The sequence below is a fragment of the Ascaphus truei genome, chromosome 1 (genome assembly GCF_040206685.1).
Source record: "Ascaphus truei isolate aAscTru1 chromosome 1, aAscTru1.hap1, whole genome shotgun sequence".
Taxonomy (NCBI): Eukaryota; Metazoa; Chordata; class Amphibia; order Anura; family Ascaphidae; genus Ascaphus; species Ascaphus truei.
Window position 1 is genome coordinate 25644942 of NC_134483.1, and position 22011 is coordinate 25666952.

The window sequence follows — 22011 nt, forward strand, 5'->3', positions numbered from 1 at the left end:
ATAAACCTGGTAACCAAGGATATACGTAGAATCTTGAAGAACCACAAGACCAAATTCTTCAATTTGTCTAGAGACGAGCGATCAGCCCTCAAGACGTTACGGGATAACAAAATGATCATGGTGAGAGCTGCGGACAAGGGTGGTGGGATTGTTGTACTAAACTACCAATACTACAAACAGGAGATTGAGCAGCAGCTCGCGGTTGTGCATCATTATAAACGCCTTTCTGGGGATCCTACGATGACCTATAAGAAGGAAATCGATGGCATAATTCGACTTGGGCTTGACAACGCCTGGATTAGAGAAGAAACTACTGCACCGACACACTTTATTCGAGCAAATACCCAGTATGTACCTGGCAGATACCTGGAATGCGCCGCTCCTCACCTCTGACAAGCCCCGTTGCGTTTGCCTTCCCAGCCTGGGTTCATGCCTGGCTGACGGGCGGCTGATCTGTTAAATGATAATGATTAGGATTTAATAGGCTGCAATGCTTCGCGTGTCTACCAGATGGCATAAATTCATGAATTGTAATGCAGTATATATATATATACTGTGCAGTATTGCAGCCAGTGGGAATAAAATGCTTCAATCCCTGCTTGGAAAATACCTCAATGCACTCGGGCAGAAAACAGTCACAAACCTCAATACACCCGGGTATACCCGAATTCGTGGGACTAGCCGAGCTCGAATAAAGTGTGTCGCCAGTGTAGCCAATTCCTGACTCAGGACTATCCAGTGATGCCAGTGTTATACACTCTCCCCAAAGTGCACAAGTCTACTGTTGCACCGCCGGGCAGACCTATCATCTCGGCCTGGGGTTCATTATGCCATCCTCTCTCCCAATTTGTGGACTTTTACCTACAGCCACTGGTAGCCAAATTGGGTTCCTACAACAAGGATACCACGGATTTCATCAAGCAGCTCAGTCATCTATCCGTTGACACGTCGGATTGTATCTTTGCCATGTTAGATGTGTCCAGTCTGTACACTAATATCCCCCACGAAGAGGGTCTGGAAGCAGTCTGTACTAAATTAGAAGAACTTTGTGTGGAGCAAGGCCCTCCAGTGGAGTTCCTCATGTTACTTATCGAAGTCATTCTCCATAAAAACTTTTTTAAATTTGAAAAACATGACTATTTACAGCTAACTGGTACGGCCATGGGCTCTAATATGGCACCGTCTTATGCAAATCTTTTTATGGATTTGTATGAGTGGATGCACATATTACGTGACATAACCTATGGACAGTATATTGCCAAATACCTACGCTACATCAATGATGTCTTTATCCTGTGGACTGGCAGTGAAGAGGATCTGTTGGCGTTTGTTGCTGTTTTGAACAGCATCCCCTCCATTATTCGCTTTACTCTCAATTATAACAACAAGGACATTGCTTTTCTTGACACTATAGTGTATAAAACTGGTGGTACGCTGGCCACCAGACTATACCGGAAGAGTACCGATAAGTCTCTCTTGTGTGCAGCTAGTCACCATCCCGTACCGCTGAAGAGGGGTCTCCCGTATTCCCAACTTTTAAGAGTTAAGAGAATTACCACAGATCCGGAGGAGACAGATAGGGCCCTAACTCAGATGGCCATACACTTTAGGGAGAGGGGCTTTTCTGCCAAGGATATTCATTTTGCCCTAAAGAAGGTTGGACAGATCGATAGGAGTGAGTTACTGACACCGTCACCCAGAAGACCAGTTACCAATAGGCTCAATATAGTTAGTACATTCAGTACGGCTACAAATAGCATCAAGCGCTGTATTCGAGATAATTGGTGCATTTTGGAGAATGATGATAGGATTGGCGCATGTGCTAAGGAACCCCCTTTATTCTGTTTTCGCCGTGGCCCCAGTATTGGTGATTTGGTTCCTGGGTCTGATCCAACAGAGAAATATGCCACTCCGACTTCCTGGTTAGCCAAAAAACCTGGCTCTTATCGATGCCACGGCTGTACAAATTGCCAATATATGCAACTTGGCCCGAGTTATAATCACCCTCATAGTGGTACACCGATCAAAATCAAACACACACTCAATTGTGAATCAAAATTTGTGGTGTACTTTATTAGGTGTCCTTGTGGATTGCTGTACATTGGCAAAACTGTTAGGATGCTTAAGGAATGCATGGCTATGCACCACTCAACTATTAGAAAAGCCCTTTTGAGTGATGTCGCTGACATGGATCTGAAATGTCTTCCTGTGGCTAGACATTTTAAAGATAAGAGACATTCGTTGGCTACACTTAGATGCATGCCCATTTTTCAGGTTCTGGTCCCCTTGCGTGGGGGTGATAGGGGCAAGACTCTGTTACAACTTGAGGCCAGGCTAATTTACGAGCTTCGGACTATGACTCCTGGAGGCCTCAATGAGGAGCTTCAATTAGGATGTTTTCTATAAATGCTCTTCTGTTTATGTTATACAATGATCAAGCAATGTATTATGCCTTATGTGTATATGTCACTAGCTCTCCATTGTTTCACATCCTCTGCACACCCACACTCCCCTTGTTTGTTTTTTGCAGGTTTGGTTTCTTCTATAGATTGTGCTCCGATACCCTGTGTTATCTCCTTTAAGGGCTCTGTGTTTAGTATATGATGAGCCAATTGCTGTCTGCCTTCTCTCTGCCCTGAGTCAGTGTTTGGATGATGGGTGTCGCTGTCAGTTGCAGAGTTTAACACTGTGCATGAGCAGGCTGCTTGCCGGCGTCCTACGTTGCCAGGGACACTATGCGTGGCCTCCGTGTGCTAATGTGCGCGGAACCTGATCCTGATTGGCGCTCCGGCCTCAAGCGTTTGTAGTTTTTACTGCGCATGCCTGACATGCGACGCGCTGTCAGACTGACACTTGTGTGCAGGGCATGAGTATCCTTGTGGGCTATTTTGATTACAGGATTGCCTGCTCCCTGTTTGTGGCTACAGATGACCAATCGCCTTACAGGTATTGGGGGAGGTGGCTCAGAGCACAGCTATGTTGAATACCGTTCTTGATTACATGTTGGTGATTGGTTCTTTCTGTTGTGGTGCATCATGGGTGGGGGTATATATGTATGGTCACTATCACTTGTTGGTTGCACGGCCCTGAGGAAGTTCTCCATGTGGGACCGAAACGTTGGCTTACGTGTGTCTATGTTTTGAATACAGTTTTTTTGAATGAACCCTGTGCAGTTTGCTGTCTCTTCACTGGTCCTTGGATTGGTTCGTATGCCACATATACATGTATGTATGTATGTATGTATGTATGTATGTATGTGGGAAGGTGAGGAGTGGGGGTGAGTGGGTGAGTTGTGGGTGGGGGGGTGAGTTGTGGGTGGGTAACTGCAGCGTGTTTTCTCGGCGTTACATCAGCGCAGCCCCCCGGGAACCCCCCAGCGAGGCCTCCCAACCCCCACACAGAGACAAGGCCAAGGCCGCCCCAGGGACATCGTGAGGCCTCCCAGCCCCCACACATGAGACAGGGCTGCCCTGGGCTTCACTGCACCCGGAACATGGGAAGAGCACGAGCTGCGGCGATGTCCCGCCTCCCCCCCAAGGCACACCCGTTACCTGGCCTGGGCCCTCGCCGTAGTGGCTCCTGCGGATGACGGAGGTGGTGAACCTGCGGACGCTCTGACCCAACATGATGGGGCTGGCGGCAGATGGCCGATTGAGGTGGGGGACCGGATGGCCCGATTGAGGTGGGGAGGGGGTGGGGGGATGGACCGATTGATGTAGATGGGGGGGGCGCATGGCACCGATTGTAGGTGGAGGGCGGATGGCCCAATTGATGTAGGTGGGGGGGGGGGGGCGGATAGCCCGATCGATGTGTGTGGGGGGCAGGGCGTTTGGTGGCCCGATTGAGGCGGGGGGGTGGATTTCCCAATTGGGGGAGGGGGCGGATTTCCCAATTGGGGGAGGGGGGGTGGATTTCCCGGTTGGGGGAGGGGGCGGATTTCCCAATTGGGGGAGGGGGGGCGGATGACCCGAGTGGGGGTGGCGGATGGCCCGATGGGAGGGGAAAGGGGGCGACAGATGGCCCTGCAGGGGCCTGTGGCAGACAAAGGCGCGGAAGGGGCTGGCTGCCGGAAGGGGGAGGAGTGAAAGCACTGATGAGAGGAGGGAAAGTATTGCTGAGAGGCGGGGGAGGAGGGAAGGCAATGCTCATATAGCCGGAGGCGGGGTAATCTCCTTCAATAACATGAGCGGGGGAAATTAAACAGCAGTGCGAGCAGGGAAAAATTAAAAAAAAAAACACGTGTGCTGCTTGGGCCAATAGGAGCTCGCCACGGTGTTAAATACACTCGCCCGGGGCGTGAAGATGTATAGGTTTGTCGAACACTGTATATACACACCACACACCACACACCACACACACACCACACACCACACACCACACACAGATAGATACATACACACGCACACATACACACACGCACACATGCACACGCACACGCACACATACATACACACACACATGCGCACACACGCACACGCACACATACACATACACACACACACACACGCGCACATATACACACGCGCACATATACACACGCGCACATATACACACGCGCACATATACACACGCGCACATATACACACGCGCACATATACACACGCGCACATATACACACGCGCACATATACACACGCGCACATATACACACACACATACTCATACACACACACATACTCATACACACACACATACTCATACACACACACACACATACTCATACACACACACACATACTCATACACACACACACATACTCATACACACACACACATACTCATACACACACACACATACTCATACACACACACACACACACACATACACACACTCACATATACACACACAGACACACACACACAATTTTGAATGAAATGCTGTTTGACAAATATATGTATATACAATAAGCCTAAAGTGTGTGCGTGTGTGTGTGTGTGTGTGTCAAAAGACCACTATGGATAAATCAACGACATGGTTTTAATGTATATACAGTAGTAACATACTAATATAGAACTATAGTTGGATAAAGACCTATATCCGTAGAGTTCAACCTTTGTTTAATTATTCCATTGATCCAGAGGAAATGAAAAAAACAAAACCCCAGTGGGATATTTGCCAATTATTTAGCATAAGGGGAAAACGATCTCTATATACAGTATAATCTCCAGTGCTTTCGAATGTGATGCATGCAGCTACTTTTTAATAGCAAGTTCTTGATCCATTGCTGGCTTCTGCAAATAATGTAATGTCTGTCTGCTGAGACTTGTCAGGCTCTCTGTAATGGTAGAAAGATCACCTGTCCATGCAATAGGCTCCCTTGTCACCTGTCTGTGAGGACAGATAGCCCAAGAGAAGATTACTTGTCATGCATGAGTTGATAAATATGTATCCTGGTGTTGGAACAGAAAGTGAACCTATTTAACAAAATCGGTTAGAGTCTGTTTTCTTTTTTTAATATAAGATCCAGTGCCATTTTTCTCTGCTGAACACACGTTCCTCTTTATTGGTTCACAAGATAAGGCGTTGGATTTATGCTTCACTGGATATTCTTTCCTCCTGGGAAAATAAGGAAATATTTTATGTTTCTATACCGGTATATTGAAGGGGAAAAAGACAGTTTCATCTTTGCCTTGAAATAATGTTTGTAATTCACTGGCCAGAGACCAGTGTCAAGTTCAAACAGACCTGTGTATGTGTGCATGAAATATGCGATCCAGGTAATGTGAGGGTTCGGTATTGAAGACATAGTGAACCATTACATTGCCCTGATACAGCATGGGCCCTGGAAATCCAGAGTCCCGTATGATGTACTGTACTTCCTGGAGTGATCACATGACCTAGAGGTCCCTGGCACTTTAAAGGTTAAAAATCCTATGTAGGTGTTGTTGTACTGTAGAATATATTTTTATTGGACCTACATAGTTTGCAGTGTGCCGTACAAACACTGGGTTCAGGTTTTTTTTTATGACCTTATTCTATATGGGGGTTGGGCAACTTCATTCTGCAAGGGCTACCAACAGGTCAGGTTTTCAGGCTATCCCTGCTTCAGCCCAGGTGGCTATCAGTGGCTCAGTCTTTGACTAAGCCATATGTGCTGAAGAAGGGCTATCCTTAAAACCTGACCTGTTGATGGCCCTTGAGGATTGGAGTTGCCCACTCCTGTTCTATATCCACTGAAGCAGCTGTTTTGAGACCAAAATCCCCTTTGACTTCAAAGGGTATTTTCAGCGGAAGACGGCCTGTGCTGCCCTTCAGTGGGTATTTAATTAGCCCCTCATTGTTCCAGGAGGCACCTTTTAGAAAAACGGCAAAAATGGGTGCTTTTGTAATTTGGATGCATTGATTTTTGCCACAGTCCTCTTATTAACATAACAATCTAGAGTATCTAATAGGCCCGCTGGGCGAGTGAAAGTCATTGATCTGTTTTAGGGCCACCAGCATGTTTCATGATTAAAAAAAAAACAAACAAAAAAAACAAGTATATGTCTATTTTGTTTAATGTTGGTAATGTTTGTCTTTTACATGTATTCTACCATTTTGCTGATTTTGAATGGCAACTATTTTCTGATTTCTTGTTTAACTGCTCTGACCTCGCTTCTTTTCAAAATACACATTTCTTTCTACCAGCCCCATGTCTCCAACTCTATTCATATATCTCCATCTTCTTTACCCCTCAATAAAAAACACCCACACAAATCCTGTATTCACACCCTCTATTTACTCCTTCCTGCTGCTGGGGATCTCCCCTAAGCCTGAAGCCAGACATACACACCTGATCTCACCTACACCTCCCTGCCATCTCTTCCCCTTTAAATGGTGTTAACCTTTTCATTTAACACTGACTAACATTAAACTTGCCCCACAAAGCAAGCATCCCAATAGCCTGCACTCATTGCTATTGTCCCACAGTCACTTATACAGTACCACCCATTGTGGCCAAGCACACCCATCTACAGCACCCATTCCCTCACCTGCTGTCTCTGTAAGTTTCTCCTCAAACCTCTTAGATTGTAAGCTCTTCGGGACAGGGATTTCCTTTCCCATTGTCTGATTTTTGCTGCACTTATTGTATTTTTAAAATTTCCTGTACTGTATTCTTTGTGAAGCGCTGAGTACACTTTTGGCGCTATATAAATAAAGACATACAATACAATACAACTGGAGTTAATTGTGGAAACTAGTTGTACTGCATTTGTAGGAGTGGTATTGGGGAATTGTGTTTGATTATTTGTTTAATGTAGATTTGTTTGGTAATGTCTTCAGAATTCCTTTAGCATCGGTGCTTCTTCCTTCATATTCACTTGGACATTGGTATCATGCTGGTATGTTTATCAATGATTATTTTAGCCTTTGAGGACCAGTACATTCTGTTACAGAGGCCTTTTCTGGTTTTATTCCCTAAAAGACATGTGTGATTAAAGATTGTAGATCAGACACTCAGTTGTACACAAATGAAACCATAATTAAGTAATAAATACACTTACTACTTCGGGGAAACGGAGCCGTGTGTGCATGTTTTGTCACTCTTATGAGCTTATATAACACAAAGATATGGAGTCGTCTTAGATTTGTATTTATTCACCCCTCCCATCCACTACTCCCTCCCAGCCACACTACTCCCTCACCCCTCCCTCCCATCCACACTCCCCTTCACCCCTCCCATCCACACTCCCCTTCACCTCTCCCTCCCATCCACACTCCCCTTCACCCCTCCCTCCCATCCACACTCCCCTTCACCTCTCCCTCCCATCCACACTCCCCTTCACCTCTCCCTCCCATCCACATTCTCCCTCACCCCTCCCAGCCACACACCCCCGCACCCCTCCCTCCCAGCCACACTCCCCCCTCACACCTCCCTCCCAGCCACACTCCCCCCTCCCTCCCATCCACACTCCCCCTCACCCTCCCTCCCATCCACACTCCCCCTCACCCTCCCATCCACACTCCCCCTCACCCTCCCTCCCATCCACACTCCCCCTCACCCTCCCTCCCATCCACACTCTCCCTCACCCCTCCCTCCCAGCCACACTCCCCTCTCACCCCTCCCTCCCAGCCACACTCCCCCCTCACCCCTCCCTCCCAGCCACATTCCCCCCTCACCCCTCCCCCCCAGCCACACTCCCCCCTCACCCCTCCCTCCCAGCCACACTCCCCCCTCACCCCTCCCTCCCAGCCACACTCCCCCCTCACCCCTCCCTCCCAGCCACACTTCCCCCTCACCCCTCCCTCCCAGCCACACTCCCCCTCCCTCCTCCCTCCCAGCCACACTCCCCCTCCCTCCCAGCCACACTCCCCCCTCACCCCTCCCTCCCAGCCACACTCCCCCCTCACCCCTCCCTCCCAGCCACACTCCCCCCTCCCTCCCATCCACACTCACCCCTCCCTCCCATCCACACTCCCCCTCACCCCGCCCACCCATCCACACTCCCCCTCATACCTCCCTCCCATCCTCACCCCTCCCATCCACACTCCCCCTAACCCCTCCCTCCCATCCTCACATCCACACCCCCCCTTACACCTCCCTCCCATCCACACTCCCCCTTACACCTCCCTCACATCCACACTCCCCCTTACACCTCCCATCCAAACTCCCCCTTACACCTCCCTTCCATCCACACTCCCCTCACACCTCCCTCCCATCCACAATTCCCCTCCCTTCCATCCACAATTCCCCTCCCTTCCATCCACACTTCCCCCTCACACCTCCCTCCCATCCACACTCCCCCTCACCCCACCCTCACCCCTCCCTCCCATCCACACTCCCCCCATCACACCTCCCTCCCAGTCACACACACTCCTCGCCCCTCCCCAGTCACATTCCCCCTCACACTTCCCTCCCATCTACACACCCCCTCCCCCCAGCCACACTCCCCCCTCACCCCTCCCTACCAGCCACACTCTCCCCTCACCCCTCCCTCCCAGCCACACTCCCCTCTCACCCCTCCCTCCCAGCCACACTCCCCCCTCACCCCTCCCTCCCAGCCACACTCCCCCTCACCCCTCCCTCCCAGCCACACTCCCCCCTCACCCCTCCCTCCCAGCCACACTCCCCCTCACTCCTCCCTCCCAGCCACACTCCCCCTCACCCCTCCCTCCCAGCCACACTTCCCCCTCACCCCTCCCAGCCACACTCCCCCCTCACCCCTCACTCCCAGCCACACTCCCCCCTCACCCCTCACTCCCAGCCACACTCCCCCCTCACCCCTCCCTACCAGCCACACTCCCCCCTCACCCCTCACTCCCAGCCACACTCCCCCCTCACCCCTCCCTACCAGCCACACTCCCCCCTCACTCCCAGCCACACTCCCCCCTCACCCCTCCCTCCCAGCCACACTCCCCCCTCACCCCTCCCTCCCAGCCACACTCCCCCCTCACCCCTCCCTCCCATCCACACTCCCCCCTCACCCCTCCCTCCCAGCTACACTCCCCCTCACCCCGCCCACCCATCCACACTCCCCCTCATACCTCCCTCCCATCCTCACCCCTCCCATCCACACTCCCCCTAACCCCTCCCTCCCATCCACATCCTCCTCACATCCACACACCCCCTTACACCTCCCTCCAATCCACACTCCCCCTTACACCTCCCTCACATCCACACTACCCCTTACTCCTCCCATCCAAACTCCCCCTTATTGTATGTATTGTATTGTATGTCTTTATTTATATAGCGCCATTAATGTACATAGCGCTTCACAGTAGTAATACATGTGGTAATCGAATAAATAACAGATAATATAAATAACAGATCATGGGAATAAGTGCTTTAGACAAACATAATATTAAGGAAGAGGAGTCCCTGCCCCGAGGAGCTTACAATCTAATTGGTAGGTAGGGAGAACGTACAGAGACAGGAGGAGGGAGTTCTGGTAAGTGCGTCTGCAGGGGGCCAAGCTTTATGTATCATGTGTTCAGAATGTTCACAGTGCTATTCGTATGCTTCTTTAAGCAAGTGTGTCTTAAGGTGGGTCTTAAAGGTGGATAGAGAGGGTGCTAGTCGGGTACTGAGGGGAAGGGCATTCCAGAGGTGTGGGGCAGTCAGTGGAAAAGGTTTAAGGCGGGAGAGGGCTTTAGATAAAAAGGGGGTAGAAAGAAGACATCCTTGAGCAGAACGCAAGAGTCGGGATGGTGCATAGCGAGAAATTAGGGCTGAGATGTAAGGAAGGGCAGAAGAGTGTAACGCTTTAAAAGTGAGGAGAAGAATGGAGTGTGAGATGCGGGATTTGATTGGAAGCCAGGAGAGGGATTTCAGGAGGGGAGATGCTGAGACAGATCTAGGAAAGAGTAGAGTGATTCTGGCAGCAGCATTTTGGATAGATTGTAGGGGAGACAGGTGAGAGGCAGGAAGGCCGGACAGCAGGAGGTTACAGTAATCGAGGCGGTAGAGAATGAGGGCCTGAGTCAGAGTTTTAGCAGTCGAGCAACAGAGGAAAGGGCGTATCTTTGTTATATTGCGGAGGAAAAAGCGACAAGTTTTAGAAATGTTTTGAATGTGAGGGGCGAATGTGAGAGAGGAGTCGAGTGTGACTCTAGGCAGCGTGCTTGGGCTACTGGGTGGATGATCGTAGTTCCAACATTAATGTGGAAGGAGGTAGTAGGGCCAGGTTAGGGAGGTAGTATGAGGAGCTCTGTTTTAGCCATGTTGAGTTTAAGGCGACGGAGGGCCATCCAGGATGATATAGCAGAGAGACATTCAGAAACTTTGGTCTGTATAGCAGGTGTAAGGTCAGGTGTTGAAAGTATATTTGTGTGTCGTCAGCATAGAGGTGATATTTAAACCCAAAATATGTTATTAGGTCACCTAGAGAGAGTGTGTACAGAGAAAAGAGAAGAGGTCCCAGGACACCTCCCTTCCATCCACACTCCCCTCACACTTCCCTCCCATCCACAATTCCCCTCCCTTCCATCCACACTTCCCCCTCACACCTCCCTCCCATCCACACTCCCCCTCACCCCACCCTCCCATCCACCCTCACCCCTCCCTCCCATCCACACTCCCCCCATCACACCTCCCTCCCAGTCACACACACTCCTCGCCCCTCCCCAGTCACATTCCCCCTCACACTTCCCTCCCATCTACACACCCCCTCCCCCCAGCCACACTCCCCCCTCACCCCTCCCTCCCAGCCACACTCTCCCCTCACCCCTCCCTCCGAGTCACACTCCCCCCTCCCTCCCAGTCATACTCACCCCTCCCTCTCTCCCAGTCACGCTCACCCCTCCCTCACATCTACACTCCCCCTCACCCCTACCAGCCACACTCTCCCCTCAATCCTCTCTCCCAGTCGCCCTCCCCCTCCCTCCCAGTCACCCCCCCCCTCCCTCCCAGTCACCCTCCCCCTAACCCCTCCCTCCCAGTCACCCTCACCCCTTCCCTTACAGCCACACTCGCCTTCACTCCTCCCTTCCCGTCTATACTGTATGACTCTATATGAGATTGGATAAACCTCTAAATATTACTCCTTGGGTGGAACATATATTTATCTTAAAAAAAATGGATTTTTTCCATATTGTATGGTCTGCATTTGAACACCAAGTTCACTTGATGCTATCCATAGTCTAGGATGAATAATTTGTTTAATCTATGAACTGCTTATTAGTTCCCCTGATTTAACCTCCCCTTGTGATGATCCATGTATATATGTAGGGGGTCATATGTGAGGGTACCTTAACTAGGAGATTTAGGGACAGCTCATTTTTAATTTTCTCAGTATATGCAGACATTTGAAGTCCGCTAGTGAAGTCCCTGTATTATACATATTGTTTTAAGAATATGTACTTGAGTATTACTCGACTTCTCTGCAGCATTTGACACTGTGGGCACCCTCTTCTCCTTCACGTTCTCCATACTCTTGGTATTCGGAACAGAGCTCTATCCTGGATCTCCTCTTACCTCTACCATCGTACTTTCAGTGTCTCTTTTGCTAACACCTCCTCCTCTATTGATCTCTCTGTGGGGGTACCCCAGGGCTCTGTCCTGGGACCCCTTCTCTTCTCTCTTTCCACACTCTCTAGGTGACCTAATCACATCTTTTGGGTTTAAATATCACCTCTATGCTGATGACACACAAATTTACCTTTCAACCGCTGACCTTACACCTGCTATACAGACCAAAGTTCCTGAATGTCTCTCTGGAATATCATCCTGGATGGCCATCCGCTGACTGAAATTTAAAATGGCAAAAACAGAGCTCCTTATACTTCCTCCCAAACCTAGTCCTACTACCTCCTTCCACATTAGTTTTGGAAGTACCATCATTCACCCAGAAGCCAAAGCACGCTGCCTAGGGGTCACACTCGACTCCTCTCTCACATTCGCCCCATACATTCAAGACATATCTAAAACCTGTCGCTTTTTCCTCCGCAATATAACAAAGATACGCTCTTTCCTCTGTTGCTCGACTGCTAAAACTCTGACTCAGGCCCTCATTCTCTACCGCCTCGATTACTGTAACCTCCTGCTGTCCGGCCTTCCTGCCTCTCATCTGTCTTACCTACAATCTATCCTAAACGCTGCTGCCAGAATTACTCTACTCTTTCCGAAATCTGTCTCAGCGACTCCCCTGCTGAAATCACTCTCCTGGCTTCCGATCAAATCCCGCATCTTACACTCAATTCTCCGCCTCACTTTTAAAGCTTTACACTCTTCTGCTCCTCCTTACATCTCAGCCCTAATTTCTCGCCATGCACCATCCCGACTCTTTTGTTCTGCTCAAGGATGCCTTCTCTCTACCCCCTTTGTATCTAAAGCCCTCTCCCGCCTCAAACCTTTCTCACTGACTGCCCCGCACCTCTGGAATGCCAAATGTTGGAACTAAATGTTAGTTCTGTGTTATGGCTTTTTAAGGGACTACAGAATTGTGGAAAATACAATGTTGGTGTTTTGATTAATGCGGCCAGGTAAAGATTTGATTTCCAACATAACTGGTGTAATAGCCATTCTCTCTCGCCTTCATTAAATGTGCACTTAGCAGATACATTATGTTAACACCTAATATGCTGCGGGGTCTGAAACACATTGATGTGAAGTGGTAAAGGGGGAACTGTATCACACAGTTGGTGATCAGGACCAACCAAGCATGTATATAACTTCTAGCAATAAGCCACAGCAGCGCAGGTAATAAATGATAATACACAGGTGGCTGATTGTTTTTCATGTTATTAATGTGAAATTAGATTTCAATACCATGCTCAGTTGAAAGAGAAAATTGGAGCTGTGTGCCAGCATGAGAAGCCTGTGAGAGCTGATTTACTATATAAAAAGATCTGGATATAAAAGCTTTAACCTATCCACTGACTAAATGCAGTGACATTTACTCACTAATGGCTTTATAACCGCTTTCAGGTGTGTGTGTGTCATGATTTATTTATTTTACGTAGCATTTTATATTTAGCTGCCTATTTTAAATAAATGATAAAATAACGGGGTCGTAAACTTGGAAATAGAGGTTGTGATGAATTTTATTCCCATTCATCCACAGGGACAATGATAAAATGGTAAGTGACACGCTGACACGCTGACACGCTGACACGCTGACACGCTGACACGCTGACACGCTGACACGCTGACACACTGACACACTGACACACTGACACACTGACACACTGACACGCACTCCTCCCCCTTCACTCTGCCCCAGTGTGAAGAGCGAGCTCCTGCACATCTCAGCCACCTGCTCTCCTCTACCACCCCCCACACGTTACACGAAGCAGTGTGGCAGCGGCGACTAATCTGTCAATTACCGCAGCGGCGACTAATCTGTCAATTACCGCAGCGGCCTGTTCACACTCCCACAAAGCAGCATCGGGCATAGAAGCTGGAGAGCGCGGTTGCCGTTCGCGACGTTAACTGACCGGTCAGAGCAGTGTTCAGCACAGGCGCCAGGGGCTACATTTTAACCGGTCGCCCGGGTTTTTTCCACCAATCTATTTTTATCACGGCTCTAATTTCAGTTTAAATGCATGGAGTTTATTTATTCGGGCCATGCTTGTGTAAGATTATCTCTCCACATAAAGAAGTTTAATATTCCCTGGTGCATGTGATAGAAGAACATTGTTGGTACAATCAGATGGAGCTTTCATTCTAGTTTGATAAGAGTGAGATTGGGAGAGGGAATATCCCTCATACAGTGGTAATCTTCAGGAAAACAAGTACAGGGTTTTATTTATTGATTTTCATTTGAACTGCACCTTTTGACTAAATGAAAGCTTGTAATTTTGGAATACAAGTGCCTTTGCTACTTAAAGACCCCAAAAGACTGTTCATGGTCCCAAGGCTCAATAAAGTATCCGGCCGCTCCTCCTCCTCTTACCGTGCACCCCAAAACTGGAACAGTCTACCGGAGACTCTCACATCCACCACCAGTTTAAGTTCTTTCAAAACTAAGGCTGTCTCACATTTTAATCTGGTCTGTAACTGTTACATAAGCCTATAATATACATCTCCTCTAGCTGGCATGCAATGTATTGTATATAATGTATACCCTGTTCATTTATGAAACTGTATTTGTAACTATGTATTATTTGTCATATTAACTATGCCCAGGACATACTTGAAAACGAGAGGTAACTCTCAATGTATTACTTCCTGGTAAAACATTTAATAAATAAATAAAATAAATTAAGTGCAGTCCCTCCCTGGTCAAAAATTAACCAATGGCAGGGACATGTTTAAGTGTTACCAGATGTTTGGCTTTACCAGGACATGTACTATTTTTAATGGTCTGTCAGAGCGTCCAGTGGGATTTTGGTCAAACCACTGTACTTGCTTAGTTTGGAGTTAGTCTCACAGAGCTGACGGAGAAGCTGCAGGAGAGGGCCAGAGGTGTACACTTCCTGTGTAGGGATGTGCTAGAGTAAGTGTGTGCTGATGTCCCTGAGGAGGAGATGGCTGGGGGTGGCTGCAGAAGTATAATGAAATGAGGAGATGGATGGTAGAATGAGAGCTTGTGTGTGTCTGTCACTGTGTGCATATGTACCTTGGAAGGGTACGGTGGATTGAGAGTTGAATAGGTCCTATTTGTTTATTGATTTGGCCTATTTTACATAAGTGATATGTAGCATTGCAAGGGTGCTGATACAATGGGTGAGGGGCATAGTCACGAAGCGCTGATGCGTGGTTATCTCCTCCTGATCCAATGTTAACTGCCCCTCAAGTGAATGGTGCAATAACCCACATCGACGCTTAATGAATCCCAAATATAGGGTCCTCTTTTTGGGAAGAGAACATCTGGTAACCCTCAATCTAGGTGATTTGACACGTGTTTTTGACAAAAATCAGACTACACGCATTTAAATATGTATTTATTTAGAAACCTAGAATTTTACGGCAGATAAGAAATACGTGGCCCATGTTCCTGTCTGCTGTAAAAACCTCAGACCCAATCTAATCCTTTGATTTGCTTCGTATTTAGGATAACCATATATCTATCCTAAGCATCTGTGAATCCCCTTAATGTAATAGACCTTACAACCTCTGCTAGGCGGTCTAGGACGTTTGGCTGCAACAAAATCGCCACCGGTGTTCCGCTGCCAGTACAACTCGCCTCCGGTCGCCTCGCCCCCAGTCAACTCGCAGCCTTCCGCCTTATTAAATGTCCCCGGACTCGGAGGATCGCCCCAGCTGCAGGGCGCATATCCCCAGCCGCAGGGCGCGTATCCCCAGCCGCAGGGCGCGTGTCCCCAGCCGCAGGGCGCATATCCCCAGCCGCAGGGCGGGTATCCCCAGCCGCAGGGCGGGTATCCCCAGCCGCAGGGCGCGTGTCCCCAGCCGCAGGGCGCGTGTCCCCAGCCGCAGGGCGCGTGTCCCCAGCCGCAGGGCGCGTGTCCCCAGCCGCAGGGCGCGTTTCCCCAGCCGCAAGGCGCGTGTCCCCAGCCGCAGGGCGGATATCCCCAGCCGCAGGGCGGATATCCCCAGCCGCAGGGCGCGTATCCCCAGCCGCAGGGCGCGTATTCCCAGCCGCAGGGCGGATATCCCCAGCCGCAGGGCGCATATCCCCAGCCGCAGGGCGCGTATAACCCAGCCGCAGGGCGCGTATAACCCAGCCGCAGGGCGCATATCCCCAGCCGCAGGGAGCGTATCCCCAGCCGCAGGGCGCGTATCCCCAGCCGCAGGACGCGTATCCCCAGCCGCAGGGCGCGTGTCCCCAGCCGCAGGGCGGATATCCCCAGCCGCAGGGCGGATATCCCCAGCCGCAGGGCGCATAGATTCACACCCTCTCACTGTCTCTCGCATCAGTAGAGATCAGAGGTGATCCAAACACCAGCAAGGCACAAGGGCTAGAACAGGGGCGCGCAAACTTTTTTTGCTGCACCCCCTCTGCCTTTTCACCTCCGGCGGTGCAACAAAACCCCCCCCCCCTTCCACGCACGGCGTCCAATGACGCTGGGAGGTCATGTCACGTGACCCGCAACGTCATTTGATGTGTGTGACATCACGTCACATGACCACGTGCTGCCATGGACACGAGTCCTGACGCCGGCAGGGACGAGTTTAGAGTTGCAGGGGGCTCATGCGATACCCCGGCATTTAATTTAAATGCCTTGGGGGGGGAAGAGCGCGGGGCCCCTGCAACGCTGCGCCCCCCCCCCCCCCCCAGGAAAATCTTGTGACCCCCACTTTGCGCAATACTGTGCTAGAAGAAAAAATTGGATTTATTTAGTCCAACATGGAGACATCCTGGTATGTCTCCATGTTGGACTGAATAAATACCATTTTTTCTTCTACCCCTTGTGCTGTGCTGGTGTTTGGATCAACTGAGTGATCTCTACTGACCATTACCTACCCCTCTGAGGGACTGAACATAGTGTGGGCGGCCAGTATGTATGTATGTATTTATGTATGTATGTGTCTCCCGTGGGATAGATAGAGAGATATATATCTCACGGGATACCAGACAATTTACACCTTTTTAAAGGGATCATAACATTGAGCAAAACAAGTTGGTAAAACACATGATCATTTATTCACTTAAAATAGGCTAACACACAGTGGGACACAAAATACATGAGAGAGACACACTTACTGGGGGTCTGGGTTACAAAACTAGACTTTTCTAGCCTAAATAGAATGTAAAACAAAGTATTTTTGGTTGACCGGGACTTCTGCCGAAATGTCCTGGAACTGAAATCGGCATGAAGTTCCTGACACCACCGCTCTTTCTTCCGGTGGTGCTGAAATCCCTATACCGGGGTTTAGGTCCGAACGTCCTGGAACTCAATTTGGCTTGCAATCCCAGCCGCGACCACTACTGTACCTTCAATTCTCAGAACTTGGCCGCAAAAATATTTAGATCTGAAATTTCTGAAGCCGGCTCGCTGCTATTTCTCCGAGAGCATCTTTTCGTACATTCAAATTTTCCGCTGATGTTCTGGCACTTAGAATCTGCTTTCCGAATTGGCTGAGGGTTTCTTATAATATTTCAGAGTTCATTCATGAAATACTACAGCCAATCAGAGCGTGGGAAATTTCCTACCTGCCAATCAGAGCAATGCCAGTCTCCTGAAGCCGATGCAAGTCGGATCTTCTGCATCAGCCAAGGGCATGCGCAAGATTGCCACCTCTGCCACGTGGCATGCAGAAGCCACCCGCTGGTTTAGGCTCCTCACAGTCTGGGAAAGACAAATGGTAGTCCGAGGACTTCCATTCATTCCAGGACGTGGGTATTCAAGCCTAAACCTTTTGCCCAAATGCTCTTCACACCTCTGGCATCCTCTGGGGCTTTCATGTCCGATGTCTGGGTAGACACAGTGGCACCAAGCGGGTAGCCCAGTGACTCCCCCAGAACATCGGTCCGGAAAGACCCAGCTCATTATACCGTGCACAAGCATATATGTATTTGAAACACATTGTTTAATAAAATATACATTTTTATACTTCCCTACGTCTTCTGGTTATGGGGAATAGAATAAGAAGCTGCACTTTATTTCTTACTAGCCATATTCCCCACACACTATAACTAGACTTTAGACTTTTAAAATCCCTCACAACCTTATGTATGGTTGGAGCACTTCCAGAACCCCTATACTGGGTTTTGGGTGACCTGTGCATGAACTGGGTATCCCCTTAACCTGGGGACCCCTTGACCGTTCCAGGTACACCTCACATTCCTATGCCCCATTTACCTTTCTGGTCTGTGCTGAAGCAGGGAATCCTAGTGGTGAGTCGCGCAAGAGTGACAATACAGTAACAGTATTCCCCAAAGTACTGAGGGTGCCCTGGGCAACTAGAACCCGATGTCCACAGATCAGTCCCACCCAAATATAAGTGAGGGCAGCGCTACCCTCCCGTGAAGTGTTGGTGCATGTCGTGGTACCTTCCTGGCTACTCGAGTACCCCAGGGGATTTGTAGACAGGCTGCAAGTGTGGTTCTCCTTTTTATTATTCTGTGACTGTCAGCCTGTCCTGTTTGTTTTTGCGGTGTGTGTGTGTGTGTGTTCTGTGACTTTCCTGGTTATTTTTCTGTAACTTTCAGCCTGTCCTATTTGTTTTTGTGTGTGTGTGTGTGTGTGTGTGTGTGTGTGTGTGTGTGTGTGTGTGTGTGTGTGTGTGTGTGTGTGTGTGTGTGTGTGTGTGTGTGTGTGTGTGTGTGTGTGTGTACACGTATGTGTGTGTGTACGTGTATATGCGTTTGCACTATTGTAGGGCTGCCTCCACAACTAGGCATTATGAATAATGATACCTCTGGAGAAAAGAGGCTGAGAACCTGTGTTTTGCATCTACCATATTTAAAAATGCAGCATAAAAACAGGCCCCAACCCACACAAGCAGTTCAACACCTTGAATACGTGATGGTACAAAACTCAATAGACGTTCTCTAACCTTCTGTCTTCTTCTTAACTGGATGCTGAAGTTTGAAAATTATTTTGTGAGTTATTTTCGTTCAACTTTCAAAGCTTGTGAGTCCATATTATAACACCAGTTAAACAATAAACAAGCAGTGTTACTTTTCTAAACCTGACCTTTTTTCACTAGTTAATCCTCTTGAGCCGAGCTGCAGGTATAAAGTATTATTTTCTAAGATATACTAGCATTTCTTTCTAAAAGAGGATTTTTTAAAAAAAAATGAACTCCCAGATCAGTTTATACTGTACATCCACTTAAACAATGTCTTGAGCTCTGAGAGTTTTGCTGCATTTATTTTAATACTTTTCAGCTACTGCTTATACGGAATATTTTCCATGAGATATTTCTGTCAGCCCTTAGCTTTGCTCTAAGTCAGGGGATCTCAGCTCCAGTACTCAAGGCCTCCCAACAGGTCAGTTTTTAAGGGTATCCCAGCTTCAGCAGAGGTGACTCTGTTAAAGACTGCACCACCTGTGCTGAAGCTGGGATATCCTGAAAGCCTGATCTGTTGGGGTGATTTTGGTGCATTGGAGTCAATGCATTGGTGCATTGGTGCCATAATTTATAAGATGTTAAATATAGGTATGATCAATTCCTCTCTAATCTGCATAAATTAATACACTAGTACTGCATATAACTTGCAAAAACTTGCTTCAAAACTGTCTTTCTTTTAATTGCCACTGACCTTAAAGTAGTTGTCTCTGCTCATCTTTGGAAGTAGCACAAGCAACAAAACTCTGTAGATTACTCTGCCAGTTACACACCCATCTTGAATAAGAACCTTCTACTTTATCTCTAATGATGTTTTGATGTACTGTAATTTGTTAGAAAAGGCACTGTACTATTTGAGGTCTTCTCCCCTACTGGTCATGGGCAAATGGGAACTGAACCCCAATAATTTCAGCTACAGGGACCCCCTGCTTCCGGAGATACTTGCGTCCGAATGGGGTGCCGGTATCTCCTGCAGTTTTCAGCTTCCTCGTCACATGGGCCAATGGGAAGCTGCACCTTTACGTCACAGCTTCCTATTGGCCCACAGAGTCCGGCAGCTTTGAGATGCAGACATATAGTGAACCCCAGAGTGGCTTTCGGCACCCCCTATGTAGGTAAGTACCTCCAGAAGTGGGGGGGGGGCCCAGAGCTAAAATTAATGGGCTTCAGCCCCAGAGCCCCCCTGCTTCAATCCTGTATTAATTTGTTTTTAAAACAGCTGGGTCTGCCCTCTTAAGCACCCTTCAGATACCATGTCCTTTTTGATTGACTCTACAATGGATATTTGTTGTTCGTGTGTGACCTTCTCAACTTGTTGAAGTTGTACAACCGTGCATGCTTTTCTTTTTCCCCCCAAATAGAACATGGACAGTTTGTTCTGACATAAATTACTTGTTTCTTTTAATAGTTTGGTAGATACTAATTATCCTTTGAACTTCAATATCTTGTAGGATGGTGATGAGTCAACTCCAATTTCAACAAGCTCTGAGATTGTTAAAGTTCCCGACCCTCAGATGTCTATGGTAAGTGTTTTTTTTAGTTGCCAACGATTGATGTGAAAAGCATTTTCTATCATTTCATATTATCTAAATAACCTAATAATATATCAAACAAATTCGCTCAGTGCTTGGAGACTGTTATCAGCAAATGGAGTTGTGTTTGGACATTGCATGTTCTAAAGTTGAGTTTGTCTTAACCTTTAACTGCCCCTATGACATGTATAAACATTATTATCCTGTATGACACTGTAGCAGAGACACTGTTGGAGAAAAACTGCCTCTAAATCCAGCAGTGTGCTGGTTAATTGCACACATGCAATCAACCAGACTCCACCTGGCTGATTAGGACTTTTAGAAAAGCCTGATGTGAGAAACAGGAGAGAGATTCTTTATGCTGCAATTATAGTGACGGCGACAGCGACAGCGACGCGTCTTTGCATCAAAACAAATGCATTGCAGCCGTCGCGTGCGCTTATAGTAAGCGTTGACGGTTTGGTCGCGATCGCTGGAAGTCATCTCAATTTGATTTTTCCAGCAACCGCAGCCTGGCGTCGATGGCACTATAAGCGTAGCCTTAGCTCCCATTTGGGCTGACATAAGGAGAAAGAGGACTGCAGAGATTTCCTTAGCCCAAACTAGTCTGACCTGAGGAAAATATGATGTCTTGATGCACACAAATGGACTGTATGCTGACAGCAAGACAAGGGGACAAGACCTCCTATACCTGGACACAGAATGCCATAACACAGGGGAGCGCAAACCTTTTCTGCTGCACCCTTTGCCTTTCCTCCCCCCCCCCCGCCCTTACCTTGAGATGACATCAAATTACGTCATTTACGCCGCGTTGCCATGGACACGAGTCCAGATGCCTGCAGAGTGAAGGTAAGTTTAGAGTTGCAGAGGCCTCACGCCATCCCCCGGCATTTAATTTAAATGCCTTGGAGAAGAGCTGCGCCCCCACTTTGCGCACCTCTGCTATAGCACACAAGGATGCTGATCGAGGAGAACAGAGGCTTTCCCCTACAGCTACAGCAGAAACAATGAGACTTTTTTGTTGGACTGGTGTGTGTGTGTGTGTGTGTGTATATATATATATAATGTGTGTGTGTTTAGGGTGGTAACCAGCTTAGCTACCCACCCAGTTAGGCCCTGCTCACACAGCGCGCTACACGACGTGCGCGCGCGTTCGTCACTGATTCCTGGCGGCCAATGGTAGTGTTCAGTATTGAAACTACCATTGGCTGCAAAGTACGGCGTCAACGCTGCTGCAGTCGAGGGAGTCTTTTCAATCTGTGATCTCCGGCTGCACCAGCTTGACGTCAATATTAGGCAGCCGATCAATGATCACGCGCTCCGGTAAAGGAGGTTCCCTGAGTTGCAATGTGTGGGGGTTCTTCCCCTGCAGCAGCGGGGCTCGCTCATTAGAGCAGGAGAGGCTCATACAAAACTTTTATAGTGAATTATAGCAAAGTAGGGTTGTGTGTTTGAGCCCCCGCCGTCACTGCTGAAAGGGACGGGGGGCACCTATAGTGGCGGCGCGCGGACACTCACCGCAGAGGGGGGATTCTGCCTGACCATCCCAGCCCCTCCCAGCTGCTGCATATGTGGATCCCTTGGTGGTTTCCGGGTTACATAGGGCACAGCGGGCTCACAAAGTGCGCTACAAGAGGATGACACT

General features: G+C 48.6%; 1 protein-coding gene across 2 annotated transcripts in view; it reads left to right on the forward strand.

Moving 5' to 3' along the window:
* Positions 1 to 22011, forward strand: part of PIK3C3 (phosphatidylinositol 3-kinase catalytic subunit type 3) — a 248129-nt gene that overhangs the window by 64742 nt on the left and 161376 nt on the right. For both annotated transcript variants that reach the window (XM_075585255.1, XM_075585264.1), the window contains one exon: positions 20286 to 20357. In XM_075585255.1, coding sequence (XP_075441370.1) covers positions 20286 to 20357 — 72 coding nt within the window. The remainder of the gene's footprint in view (positions 1 to 20285; positions 20358 to 22011) is intronic.